Source organism: Pleurodeles waltl, chromosome 3_1, assembly GCF_031143425.1.
Source record: "Pleurodeles waltl isolate 20211129_DDA chromosome 3_1, aPleWal1.hap1.20221129, whole genome shotgun sequence".
Taxonomy (NCBI): Eukaryota; Metazoa; Chordata; class Amphibia; order Caudata; family Salamandridae; genus Pleurodeles; species Pleurodeles waltl.
This window is the reverse complement of record NC_090440.1, coordinates 849,622,587-849,635,768: the sequence shown is the minus strand read 5'-3', so window position 1 is coordinate 849,635,768 and position 13,182 is coordinate 849,622,587. Positions and strand designations below refer to the sequence as shown.

Here is a 13,182-nt window from a genome sequence, read left to right as displayed (position 1 = left end):
CCTGCTGTTCCTTCTCCAAACACTCAAACCTTCCACACTACTCAGAATCCTTAGGGCCCCTGTACAAGCTTTGCACCTCTCACTCGTCAATATGGCTATGCATTATTTGCTGACCTACCCCAAAAAACATACTAGGTCCTGTCAGAACCATTCTAAATGCAAAGCAGGTCAGGTCACATTTCCGCAATGCTGAAAAAAACTGCACTGCCTCCCCCTCCAGGCCAGAATTCACTTCAAACAGGAATGATCAGAAATATCAGAAACAACTTACTATTTATAATCGAAAACCCTAAATTAAGGAAAAAAAGAACACTGACCCAGGTGTTCTCAAGTCCAGCCACAAGACTCTGGAATAATCTCCACGAGGACATCAGACTTAGCGACAACCTTCTAGCCCTCAGAAGAAACCTGAAGAGATTCCTATTCAGAGCCTAACTGAAAAACTGAACCCTCCCAAGGGCCCCTAACCAATGCTCGTACCCCTCTCTTTTGTTATTTATCGTTATTGCTTACTCCATTTTCTACATTAATGTATTCTCTCACAACCTGTGGGCCACTCTGTTGCCATTGTGTTTAGGTTTGCACTGTGTAAACATGTTAAATACATGAAAAAGAAATACATATGTGCACAGTTTAAGTCAGAGTAACCATAACCCGAAGACAATTGGACAGCAATTGTTTTTTTTAGTTTGTACAGGAGTCATTCCGTAGAGAACAAACATAGTGCATGACTTCTGGAAGAAATGTCCAGCTCGGTGACAGTAACACATCACCTCATGTTTCATGGAAGGGAGGCACTCTGTGTCATGTCGTCACGCCAGAGGAGGAGGGAAGATTTAGATCTCCATCTAGGAAGTATGCACGAAAATCTTATTAACATCTTTATTCTGTCTGTCGGTTTGATTTTTTCCAACATAATATGAAATAAGGGTCTTTGAAGGAGCCCTGCTGCCATTGAGACGTGTGGCTCTCCCTTTCCTGTGTTTGTGCAGTCTTCGCGACGGGTCGTAAACTCAAGCTCAAACGTTCCTGTTCTGTTCATGTCCATTCCCTCTAGTCTTGTGGGTCTCTGTAAGAATGACCAGCAGGGTAAGACACTCGAGGAGGTTGAATGAAAGCAGGTTTATTCTGAAATAGGTCGTATAACAAGTCCTACACCAACCACGTCCTTATCTCTTCATGCCATCTCTCTCTCTCCGTCTCAACGGCCTCTTCACTCACGCCTCCCACATTCCATTTACCAACATTCCACATTCTCCCTATTCTTACGCTCGTTCTGACTTTCACATTCTTATGCTCGTGCCAGAGGAACCCACATAGAGGATACCACACCATCTTCCTCATATCAACTCGAAAATAAATAAATAAATAAATAAATACATAAACAGCGTATTAACGGAACTACACATTAACAACACCTAAATATTAATAACACTTGAGCAATACGTACATTATGTTACATGCAATCCGACACAACCCGCCTGAAGTTAGCATCACAAAATCCATGAAGAAAGTGCAAAGCTCAATGTTCACGTTACATAGTCTTTGAACCATAACGGTGTTGATGCATTTCTCTTCGGTCGAGTCTCAGTTGGATCTCGTATGCTAGGAACACTTAAAGCATTTCGAGCCTCTCGAGCAGTAACATCTGTGTGACCTACAACAGGCCTCAAACATTTGTCCACTCTATTCAAGTTCCAAATCCTGTGATCTTCCGTTTTCACAGCATTCTTGAACAATTTTATGACTTTAAAAGGACCTTTAAATTTAGATGATTTCCCTTCCTTTCTAGGGGACTTTATTTTAACATAATCACCTTCACACAACACTGTCCTCTTTACAGCTTTACGCTGGTCATACCACGACTTTCTTTTTGCTTTCACCTCTCTCTCTCTCTCTCTCCAACCTTCAATGTTACCCACCTGATCACTGACTTCCTTTCTTTTCTCCGTTACCCAACTAGGTTCCATCTCACTGTAAGGTGCCCTACCCTTAAACAATTGAAAAGGAGTGACCCCTGTGGTGGAGTGTGGCGTTAAACGATATTCTCGAACTTTTTTCTTCACATCACCCTCCCACTCAACACCGGACTCCGTTGCTTCAGAAACAAACTGCACTCCATTGTCAGTTAACAAAGTACAGGGGAAACCCTCTCTTTCAAATAGATCATCTAAAAAATTAATGATGTCCTTTGATTCAACAGAATTCACGAATCTGACTTCTGGCCAACGTGAAAACATATCAATGCAGACTAATATATATCGGTCAGTAGAATTCAGTCTTATTGGACCTAAAATGTCCAAAGCTATATCAACCCAGGGACCGGAGGACTCTTCACGCATGACCATGGGTTGAATCCTACACTTCAATACTTTATCCGAACACCCACACTCTTGACAATTCCTCACTGCCCTTTCTACCATCATGTCCATGGCAGGCCACCAGTAGGCATTCCTTAATCTCTCCTTTGTTTTGGATATGCCCATGTGACTAGAGTGAGCACAATTTACAAGTTCCATTCTCAAGTTAGTTGGGGGAACCAACTTACTGCCTCTCATTATAAGCCCTTTCACCACAGATAATTCATTTTTAACCTGCCAGTAACCTGACAATTCTTCATCTACTTTTTCTTTGACACCCCAACCATTAATGACCTTATCCAGCACTAGCTGCAACGTGGTATCTTTAGACAATTCATCCATCCATGTTGATTCTGAAATCACTCCCTCTGTAACTAAACAAACTTTTATCTCCTCATCAGCCACTATGTCTGCAAAACACCCTCCTTCGAAAATCTCATCTTCTTTTCCTGTGTTTATACAAAGTCTTGAAAGACAATCCGCCTGAATATTTAATGTGCCAGGCATGTAGGAGATCACAAAAATAAATTCTTGCAGTGCCACTACCCACTTTCTGATCCTATGAGAAATCAACTCTATTCCTTTTTTAGTAAATACCTCTATGAGAGGCTTATGGTCCGTCACTATCTGAAATTTATGTCCCCACAAAAATTTCCTCAGTTTCCTCACTGCCCAAAAGACACTAAGCGCCTCTTTTTCAACCACAGAATAGTTGAATTCTGCTTCCTTCAAACATCTGGACACAAAAAGAATCGTTCTCAGTTGACCTTGTTTTCTTTGCAATAAAACCGCACCAAGCCCTTTTGAGCTAGCGTCAGTCATCAGAATGATATCATCACGTGCATCAAAACTTCCTAAATCTGCTGCTTTATCTAGGCTGGCTTTGATGTCTTGATACTCTCTTTCACATGCCTGATCCCACTTAAATTCCGCTCTTTTCTTTAATAACTGTCTCATGTTATAAGTTCTTTCTGCAAAGCATGGGACAAATTTATTATAAAACTCCGCCATCCCTAAAAACTTCATAAGTTCTTCCTTATTTTGTGGACTTGGTAAATTTTTGATAGTATTGACTAAACTTGTCTTGGGACGAATTCCCCTTGCCGAAATTTCATGACCCAAGTATTCAATGTTGGGAATGTTTATCTTGCACTTCTCAGCCTTGAGTGTCAGACCATTGTTGCGTAGCTTCTCTAAGACCATTCTCATTCTCGTATTGTGTTCCACTAGATTGGTCCCTGTGACAAGTAGGTCATCCTGATATACTTTCACCCCTTCCATGCCTCCCAAAATTCTTTCCATGACCCTCTGAAAGACTGATGCCGCTGAAATTAACCCAAAAGGCATTCTTAGGAATTTAAAGGTACCAAATGGTGTGATAAAAGTGGTCAGTTCCTGAGAAGACCTATGCAAATTAATCTGATGGTAAGCAGAGGTCAAATCTAGGGTAGAGAAGTGCTTTGCTCCACAAAGTGAACACAACAACTCAGTAATATTTGGGAGTGGAAAGTGATCTATTATGACATTCTTGTTTAGATCTCTAAGATCAACACAGAGCCTAGCGTCACCATTGGCTTTCCTTGCCATCACCACTGGTGCCACCCATTCTGAAGCTTCCACCACCTGAATAATTCCACTCGCAATGAGTTTGTCTATCTCAGCTTTCATTTTCTCTCTTACCAATAATGGAACATTCCTTACTTTCGCTGGCCTCGGCTGTGCTCCTGGTTTAAGTCTGATTCTATGTATATAGTTCTTAAGACAACCTAAATTCTTGCTAAATACATCTGGAAACTCTTCCACCCAACCACATAGGTCTTCCGACACAGATTGAACCATATGATTTTCCTTAAGTCTTACTGGGGGATCTTCATTTGGATCAAGCAAAATTCGAAGATCACGTTGATGAAACCAACTAATTAAAGAGTCTCCTTTTTCAGAAATGTATATCTTTGCAGGAATTAGGCGTTCTTTGAATTCTATACTTCCCCAAAAGTAACCCAACAGTTTTATTGGCTCACCACCATATCCCTTGGGTATCACGTCTGGTTTGAATAGCTCAACCGACCCTTTTAAATTCTGATCATAAAATGTTTTTGGTACTAATGTGATTTTTGCCCCAGAGTCAAAGAGAATTTTCAGAGATTTACCGTTAACCAAGATTGACTCTACGGGACCACCAGAAGACCCAACACCCATCTGCAAAACCTGGACCACATTCACCGCTTCCTTAACATCTGTGTCACTATCACACCACACTTCTCTTATTTTTTCTTCATTATTCTTCATCCTGCAACACTTTGCCAAATGTCCAACCCTACCGCAACTTCTGCAGAGCATTTTTAGGGCAGGACAATCTTTGTTATTGGCCATATGGCCAATATTCCCACACCTAAAACACTTCCCAGTAAAAGTTTTCTTCGTCAATGTCATTGCTGAATCTCGAGCACCTTTATTGTCAGTATTATTGCATCGTATCACTTTCACAGAAGCTCCTTCTTCTCTTGTTGTGTCCGACACAATGGAGTCTTTACGAAGGACCTCAACACATTTCTTGGAGTGTTCACAGGTTCTGGCCAATACTAGGACTTCATCTAGGGATGGATTATCTTTCTGCCACATGCTCTCTTTTGCTTTTTCCAAGGAGCACCCTAGCATGAATTGATCCCTTAAACGTTCTTCATAAGTACCTCCAAACGCACAAGTAGAAGCAAGTCTTCTGAGTTCTGTTATATACTGTTCCATTGTCTCCCCTTGACGTTGCATCCTCTTCCCAAACTGGTACCTTTCTAGAACAGTACTCACTTTTGGTAAAAAATGTAAGTCCAGTTTTTTCAACGAAATCTCAAACTCATTGAGACCATTTGAATCTCCATCAGTGAGCTCCGGAAGATGTTCAAAGACTTCTTGGCCCTCAGTCCCTAAACAATGCATTAACAGTGATGTCTTCCTTTCCGCACTCAGAGAAGTACCACACACCCTAGCATAATTATTAAAAACCTTTTTCCACTTCTGCCATGGAATTGGTTGATCCCCTGGAGAGGTTAAAAAAAACGGTGCAGCGGGTACGTTCTGCATGACTTTGGATTAGAAATCAAGTAGTGTGTCAAAATTCAACGTCTGGTGACTCCTCGAGTGCTGCAGCACAAGCGCAGACGTATTGCTCTGAAGAAGCAGCGCACTAAGAAGAACAAGGAGAAGGCATCTGAGTATGCCAAACTTCTGGCTAAGAGGATGAAGGAAGCCAAGGAGAAACGCCAGGAACAGATTGCGAAGAGACGCCGGTTGTCTTCACTGAAAGCTTCAACCTCCTAGCTCCGAAAGGTGCTCAAAGACACAGCATTCCCAAATATTTTATTTTCAAAATCTTAGTGAAAAACGTGTTGAATCAAACAATGTTACAACATTTTCCTGGAAAAAACAGTTGCTGGAACTGAATCCATTAAATTTCGTGCTTCTGCTAAGACGCGACGGCCCAGCGTGTCCTAGTTACTGTTGCTAAGTGCGAGGTTCGTGCTTACAACACGAAGGCTCAACGCGTGATGGTTACCGTTGCTATGCGCGAGACGTGTGCTTCCTGAAAGACGCGTTGCTTAGCGTCGCCTGGGCCACGCATGAAAACTCTCGCGCCGTAACAACTTACGGGCGGAGAGCGAAAATTATATACAGGTACAAGCGTAAAGTACCTTTGGTGACTGAAGTCTCACGGATCGTGTTGTCAGGACTGCCGAGACCTGTTCTTCACCGTTAGGAATTTGCCTCTCTTCATTTTCTCGGTGGATCCTCGTCGCCAAAATGTAAGAATGACCAGCAGGGTAAGACACTCGAGGAGGTTGAATGAAAGCAGGTTTATTCTGAAATAGGTCGTATAACAAGTCCTACACCAACCACGTCCTTATCTCTTCATGCCATCTCTCTCTCTCCGTCTCAACGGCCTCTTCACTCACGCCTCCCACATTCCATTTACCAACATTCCACATTCTCCCTATTCTTACGCTCGTTCTGACTTTCACATTCTTATGCTCGTGCCAGAGGAACCCACATAGAGGATACCACAGTCTCCTACTAATGATCTATGTTATTATGAAGGATTCCCTTTCAGCCCTTCTTCCGCCAGCTGCGGTAGAGACCACGTTCTTGAATTAGCATTAAAGGAACGTTCCTGAATTGATTCAGCTAAACTGACAGGAAACAAGAGTCCAACATTCAAACCCCAAAATGATGAGCTTATGAACGGTTAATTATTATCCTCCATTTATGGCTTATACTCTTCTTTATAGAAATTGTGCTGCATCCAGTTGGTGGTTTTGTGATGTTACCAGTCAGTATATTTGGTTTTTGTCGGAAAATGGCCCTCTCTGAATGGTCAGCGCAAACTTTATGCCTTCCTCCTTCTCTTTTTCTCACCACATTTTAGTTGGCTTTAGGACTCTGGACTCTTTACCACTGCTAACCAGCGCTAAACTGCTTACGCTCTCTCCCCTAAACATGGTGACATTGGCTCATACCCAGTTGGCATATTTAATTTATCTGTAAGTCCCTAGTAAAGTGCACTAGACGTCCCCAGGGCCAGTAAATTAAATGCTACTATCGGGCCTGCAGCACTGATTGTGCCACCCACATAAGTAGCCCCTTAAAACACGTCTCGTGTCTGCCATTGCGAGGCATGTTTGCAGGTTCACTGCCACTTCGACTTGGCATTTAAAACTACTTACCAAGTCTTAAATCCTCCTTTTCGTATATATGTCACTCCTAAGGTAGGCCCGAGGTAACCCATACGGCAGGGTGCTATTTAAGTAAAAGGCAGGACATGTACTTATACGTTTTACATGCCCTGGTAGTGAAAACTCCCCAAAGTCATTATTCACTATTGTGATGCCTGCTCCTCTCATAGGCCAGCATTTGAAATTCCCTTATATGCTTTTCATTGGTAATTTCTGATCTGAGAGAAATAGACTTGTCATGTTTGTTATGGTTGGAATGATAGTGAGAAATCCTACTTACTGGTGAAGTAGGATTCTCCATTACTATTTCAGAAATGCCACTTCTAGAAAGTAGGTATTTATCTGCACTTACTGCTGTCTGTGCCTTAAAGTCTATTTCCAAATCCATGTCAGGTCTGTGACAGCTCCCCTTGTGCATTCCACCCAGACAGCCAAAAACACAGGACAATGAGCTACATCTGCATTCATCTGCATATTGATTGGTCCTGCCCTCACACAAAGGACTGACAACCCCCCACCGGGCTCCTGGCAGACAGGGCTGGATTAAAAGTGGATCTTGTGCACTTCAAAACCACTCTTCGATGTTTCCTCCACTTCAAAGGCACTTTGGGTGTATATTCTGGGTCTGTGAACCCACCAAATCAGACACTTCAGGACCTACAACTGGACTTTCTTAGAGGGACTGCCTGGCTGCCCAAATGACTCATCTGGACTGTTTTGCCGGAAGGACTACTGGCCTGCTTGCTGCCCTGCTGCCTGCTGACCCCTGACTCTGCTGGAATGACTCTGCCTTCCTCCATGAGTGTTCTCCAAGGGCTTGTATTGAACTTACCTTCTGTTCTGAGGTCTCAGGGCTATCAAAGTCTTCACCAAAGAGAAGGAAATCCAGTGCATTGGAAAATCAATGCTGCACCTGCAAAATTAGACACAGCGCCTGACAGATTGACGAAGCACCTGCCTTACGGCTGAAAAACCTCTGCATTTCCTTCTGGATCGCTGCAGTGCCTGTTGCCTCTTCTCAATGCTTTCTGTATTTTCCATGCATTGTTCCTGGGTGTCAAAATATCCCTGCTTTGCAGTGAGGGACCAAGATTGCACTCCCTGAAACCAGTGCATCGCCTTGCAGTGTGGAAAGAAACAATACATCGCCTTTGCTGTACCAGGAAGATCAATGCAATACTTCACTTTTTGATACATCTCTTCCTCTGCTGTCCTCTTCATTGTTATTTTTGATGCATCCCAGGTACTGTGTGTTAAAAAGATACAACCACTGATTCTTAAGGATTGATATGCACCTAAAAATTAAAAAAGGATATCTTAACTTGTGCATATTTGATTTTTGTCATTGTGGTCTTATTTTATTAAAATAAATATTATCTATTTCCCTAAACTGGTGTGGAGTACTGTTTGTGGTGTTTTCACTGTGTTACTCTATGAGTTATTGCACAAATACTTTACACATTGCCTTCTAAGTTAAGCCTGCCTGCTCTGTGCCAAGCTACCAGAGATTGAGCAGGCGATAATTTAGGTTGTGTTGTGACTTACCTTGACTAGGATTGTGGTCCCTATTTGGACAAGGTGCATACCTCTAGCAACTATAGCCCCAATTTCTAACAGCGTTGTAGTGCTTTTAGTTCCTATATCCCAGAAAGGAAGGCATGCTGCACATCTTGATATGTTCCTCTTGTACATTGGGACAAATGATATTGGGACTAGCATGTCTTGTGCGACGGAGAAGGGCACATGTAAACGCATAAGTGGATCTGTGTTCTTCTTACCTCAGGGTAACATGTGATTGTGTCTGCTGTTTTCTTCTTTCCTTTTTTCCAGGTTTCAGCTTTACACTTGCTTATTAGGGCCTCTACTTTATTCTGCATCTGAAAAAGAGAAACATAATCCTAATATTAAATATCAGGTCTTTGTTAAAAAAAAAAGAACATAATGAACTATATCACCATACACCACATAGCAAAGGATTTCAAGAGTCTCAGACTATGTCTTGCCTCTCGAGTGAAATAATAACAAAAACGGTATCTCTCAAAACTTCCATCACTGCATGTGGTTTCAACTTATTTAAACCATCATCGTACGCAAATTCCAGCATGCATCTCATTCAGATATATATTCATGGAGTGGGCCTTTGTGGATAGGAGACAAACCAAGCAATATTGCAAGGTGGCGAGAGGTAAAGGGTCAGCTATTTACTCTACTTGGTAAATACCCTTACTATTGAGTCCGGGATTTACCATATGTGGTACATTTATTTATTTAAGCATTCTTATCATGAGCACTCAATAAGATGGTATTTCTGTGTTGTTATCATTGTTTTGTCTTTCTTAAGTTTATAAGCTGTTAAAAACTGAGCTTGTGCTACAATAACCGAAATTGTACTGTCTTCCCTTTTGAAATCACATTGAAATACGCCACAGGACCATTGTTGTTGTTTTTGCTTTCCCACTAATAAAGAATTTTGAGCTCTACATGGAAAGACTGGAGTTTTCCCTTTTTAGAGCCAAGGACAAGCTAGCTGTTCTAGACCATTCTGCATACAATGTTACAATGCTCATCACCTGAATAGACTCTGTTAACTTCTGAATCCAATGAAGTAGTATTAAACAAGAATCTTCAAATTAATTCTATAATAAAATGTTTCTTGTTGCTTGTTCCTCATTGGTGCATATCTTGAGATCCATATACTTGTGTAGTAAGGTGTGAAATCCTTTGACTAAAATCCTACAAAACGAATTGCATTTTTTCTGTTGGCAGAAACCTAATTTTCCCACTTTCAGAAGGTGAAGCTATGCTGGATACATCATTCAACTTTACTGTGTTCTTTGTACTTATGATCTATATTCTTTTCCGCAAACCTCATTGATGATATCATTCATGTATCTGCTTAAATAATCCATTAAATAAAGCCTTAAATCTTTTGCCAAATGTCTGTCATTTTTATTGGGATCGTCATTATCTTGTGCCTATAAAGGAGCCTACTGATATTAGAGATGGGTCTAATTGAAGAGCACCAAAGTCCATATAGCTCTCTCGCTGTCTGAGCCATTGGTGCACTCAGGTAAGTTAAAGTGATACAGATTTGCATGCTGAGAGATCTAGTAGCAGAGCTGATGGTTCCATATGGATCCGGTCAGCATTAAATGAACCTTGCCTCTACCCACTCCTACTACCTAAGGGCGAGGTAGTGGTAACCCAGAGAAGAACAACATGAGTATTAAAAAGGACTTATGTGCATATGATGGGTGTATGAGAAGTGAGCCAGCTACATCAACAATAGGGACATAACAGTTCCATTGAGCAAATATATTAATCAGGTTCAGTGGCAGTTCACTCCTTGATGCACAGGAGTGAGCACGCTGAGTACAGCGACTCCCACAGGTCGAGGGTCTGCTGATATGTGAAATTAAGTTGTCTTCCTAGTACTGTAGAGTTTTCTGATTAGGTGAAGCAAACAGAATGTTAATTTTGGTGAAAAGAGGTCTTAGGAGCACTTGTCAGTCTTCAGGTGTTTATGTTATCTGGTGCCAAGCAGGGATTGGCTGGCGAACGCTGAAGCCACACTGCTATAGAGTGACCTTTGACCGGGGCGTGCTGGTATTGTTAGGCAGTCTGTGAACATAATGGTGCAGCGAGTTTGTGACACTGAGGCAAGGAGTGACTGAAAACACTATCAGAATGGGAAAACCTTTTTCAAAAAGAGAGAAAGATGTACACAAAAAAGGAAGGAAAATTCCTTTCAGAATGTACTCCAGTTAGTGAATTGTTGACAAAGAAAAGGTTACACACATGCATGTGGTTTAGTCAATAGCTATGTCCAGAGATGAGGAAAAATGGTTCCCACTGAGCAGGACTTTCCACATTCCCAGAATCAAAAAGTTAGGATGGAGAATGTATAACATGAGACCTCAGCACAGACACTCAGTTCAAGGCCATAAATCTTTGGGGACAAGTTGTGAATGTGAAAGTTTGTGATAAATTCCACAATAAGTCTTATTTGTGGATAAATGCCCAAGATGATGAAAGGGAAAGGAAGTGGAAAGAGGAAGTGATTGAGGCGATTGGCGCTTACTCGCTAATAGAGGCTGAGGAGGTGGAGGAGGAAGAGCCTAGACAGAAAAAGAAATCTAATGATAAGGCAGAAGTAGAGAGCGAAGAGGAAGATGTTTTCATAGATGAGCTTCTTAGAATAAGACCACCCCTATATGATGCAGCAACCAAGTGCTATTGCACAAGCAGATGAAGCCAAAGTAAACCCTGTACCTACTCTGGAAGTTGGTACACCCCCAAGTTACTCAGAGGCCACTGTTTTACTCCCTGCTCAGATCTTGACCCCTGTATCAATGGTTATTTCACATTCATTATCAACCCCAAATGTTTCCCCCACTGCGACCAATGTTAACATGTCCCAGAATCAGACCTTTCTGAGAATTCCTTAGGACCTCACTAAGGTGTCCAGTGTGATAGCATCAGGCCCAACCTATTGACAGGCTTTGACATCCCCTGTGACAGGAGGTCACATGACGACTGTGACTTTACCACTCAACCGACAAAGTAAGGAACAGACCCCGCAAAAACTAACTGTCAACCAACTAAAAGCCAAATTTGATGAAATTGTTAAGGACAATGCAGGGATGGGCTTCCTAGGACACTATCATGAGAGTGAGTTACTTTACATGAGCAAGGAAGCTACAAGGGTGGCATGAGAAGCAAATGTGATGATGAAGAAAGTAGTAGACGAATGTGAATTTGATTTTACACAAAGAAAGAAGTTGTGAAAGAATGCCAGGTTAATGACTGGTGAGAAGGAATTTAAACAGTTGAAGCTGATGGGGTTAAGAACGTATGCGAGGGAGTTGTTTGAGAACATTAGGCACTGGAGTGAGGCAAAAAAGTTCAGGGAGTTGTTGGCCAAGAAGGAAAAGGTTAAAGTGAAATGGAAAAAGGAAGTCACCAAAGAGGATGAGGGTAAAGTTACAGGGATACTAGCAAAGGAATACCTTTTGAGAGAAGTACAGCCAGGTACATATGTGCATGTCCCATGGTTTTGGACTGATCTCTTCCATTTTACAAATTCTCTCCCCAGGTTGAGGAACAATCCTGATTATAGGTACCTGCAGATAGATCAGATGGTTACCATTTTGAAGGTTTTGTGGTAGGATTTGAACCTGTTGTTTAAAGTGATGGTCCCAAAGGACCTGTGGGCAGAATGTAAGAGAGCAGTGGAATGGTGGATGCAAAAATCTCCCAGGGTAGCAGGTTCAAATACCCCTTCGCCCTTGGTAAAGACCAAATACGATGCAGTAATAAAACACCTAAAGACTAAGGTCCCTTAAAAGGAGATAAATTGGTCCAAAATCTTCCGAACATCCCAAGACCCCAAAGACTCTGTGTACACATACTTTAAAAGGCTAATGCAGGTGTACAGGGAGCATAGTGCTCCAAATGACCCACTAGGGAATGATATCGAAGGGTTTCTTGCCTCCTTTGAGCAAGGGCTCTGACCTAAAATTAGCAATCAAATCATACAAGACATTCTTTGCTGGCAGAGTAAACCTATGGACGTGGCCCTGCAGCATCCCAAATACTGCAGTAATATGCTGTTGGCTAAAAGTAAGGAATTAAAAGAAAAATGTATGATCTCCCAGACCCAGTGGACGCAGACCCAGTGAGCGGAGAAAGGATTTAAATTGCCCATTCAAGTACCTGACTTTGACCCCAGTGCAGGAATAAACTTACAGGGAGTCTCAATGGCATACAGAGGAAATGCCCCAGGAATGGGAAGAGGTTGAGGAAGTGTGTTTGGCAACAGTATAAGTTCTTTAAGCAATTTGTACCAAGATTGGACACTGAAAGCAGAAATGTTGCCACAATCCTCATCGAGTGATGATCAATGTCCATGCGCCAAACCTCACAGTGCAGACAGAGCTTCCTCCTGTACCCAGATCCTCTTTGTAGACAACAAAAATCCTGAAGTTAGGTATACTGTTGAATTTCCCTGGACCTGCGCTGATGCAGAGAGGAAACCCCCAATTTCAACCGAGTCTCAATGTTCCTCGTAACCCATTCCCGTCCCAGACTACTCCAAT

The 13,182-nt window shown here is 42.0% G+C and overlaps 1 protein-coding gene across 1 annotated transcript in view; it reads right to left on the bottom strand.

The window, feature by feature from the left end:
* Positions 1-720: 720 nt before the first annotated feature.
* The window catches only part of LOC138283543 (uncharacterized), a 113,301-nt gene continuing 100,839 nt past the window's right edge, over positions 721-13,182 (bottom strand). The window contains exons 5-6 of the mRNA XM_069221484.1: positions 8,863-8,961; positions 721-1,069 (exon numbers count right to left, since the gene is read on the bottom strand). Coding sequence (XP_069077585.1) covers positions 782-1,069; positions 8,863-8,961 — 387 coding nt within the window. The 3' untranslated portion in view covers positions 721-781. The remainder of the gene's footprint in view (positions 1,070-8,862; positions 8,962-13,182) is intronic.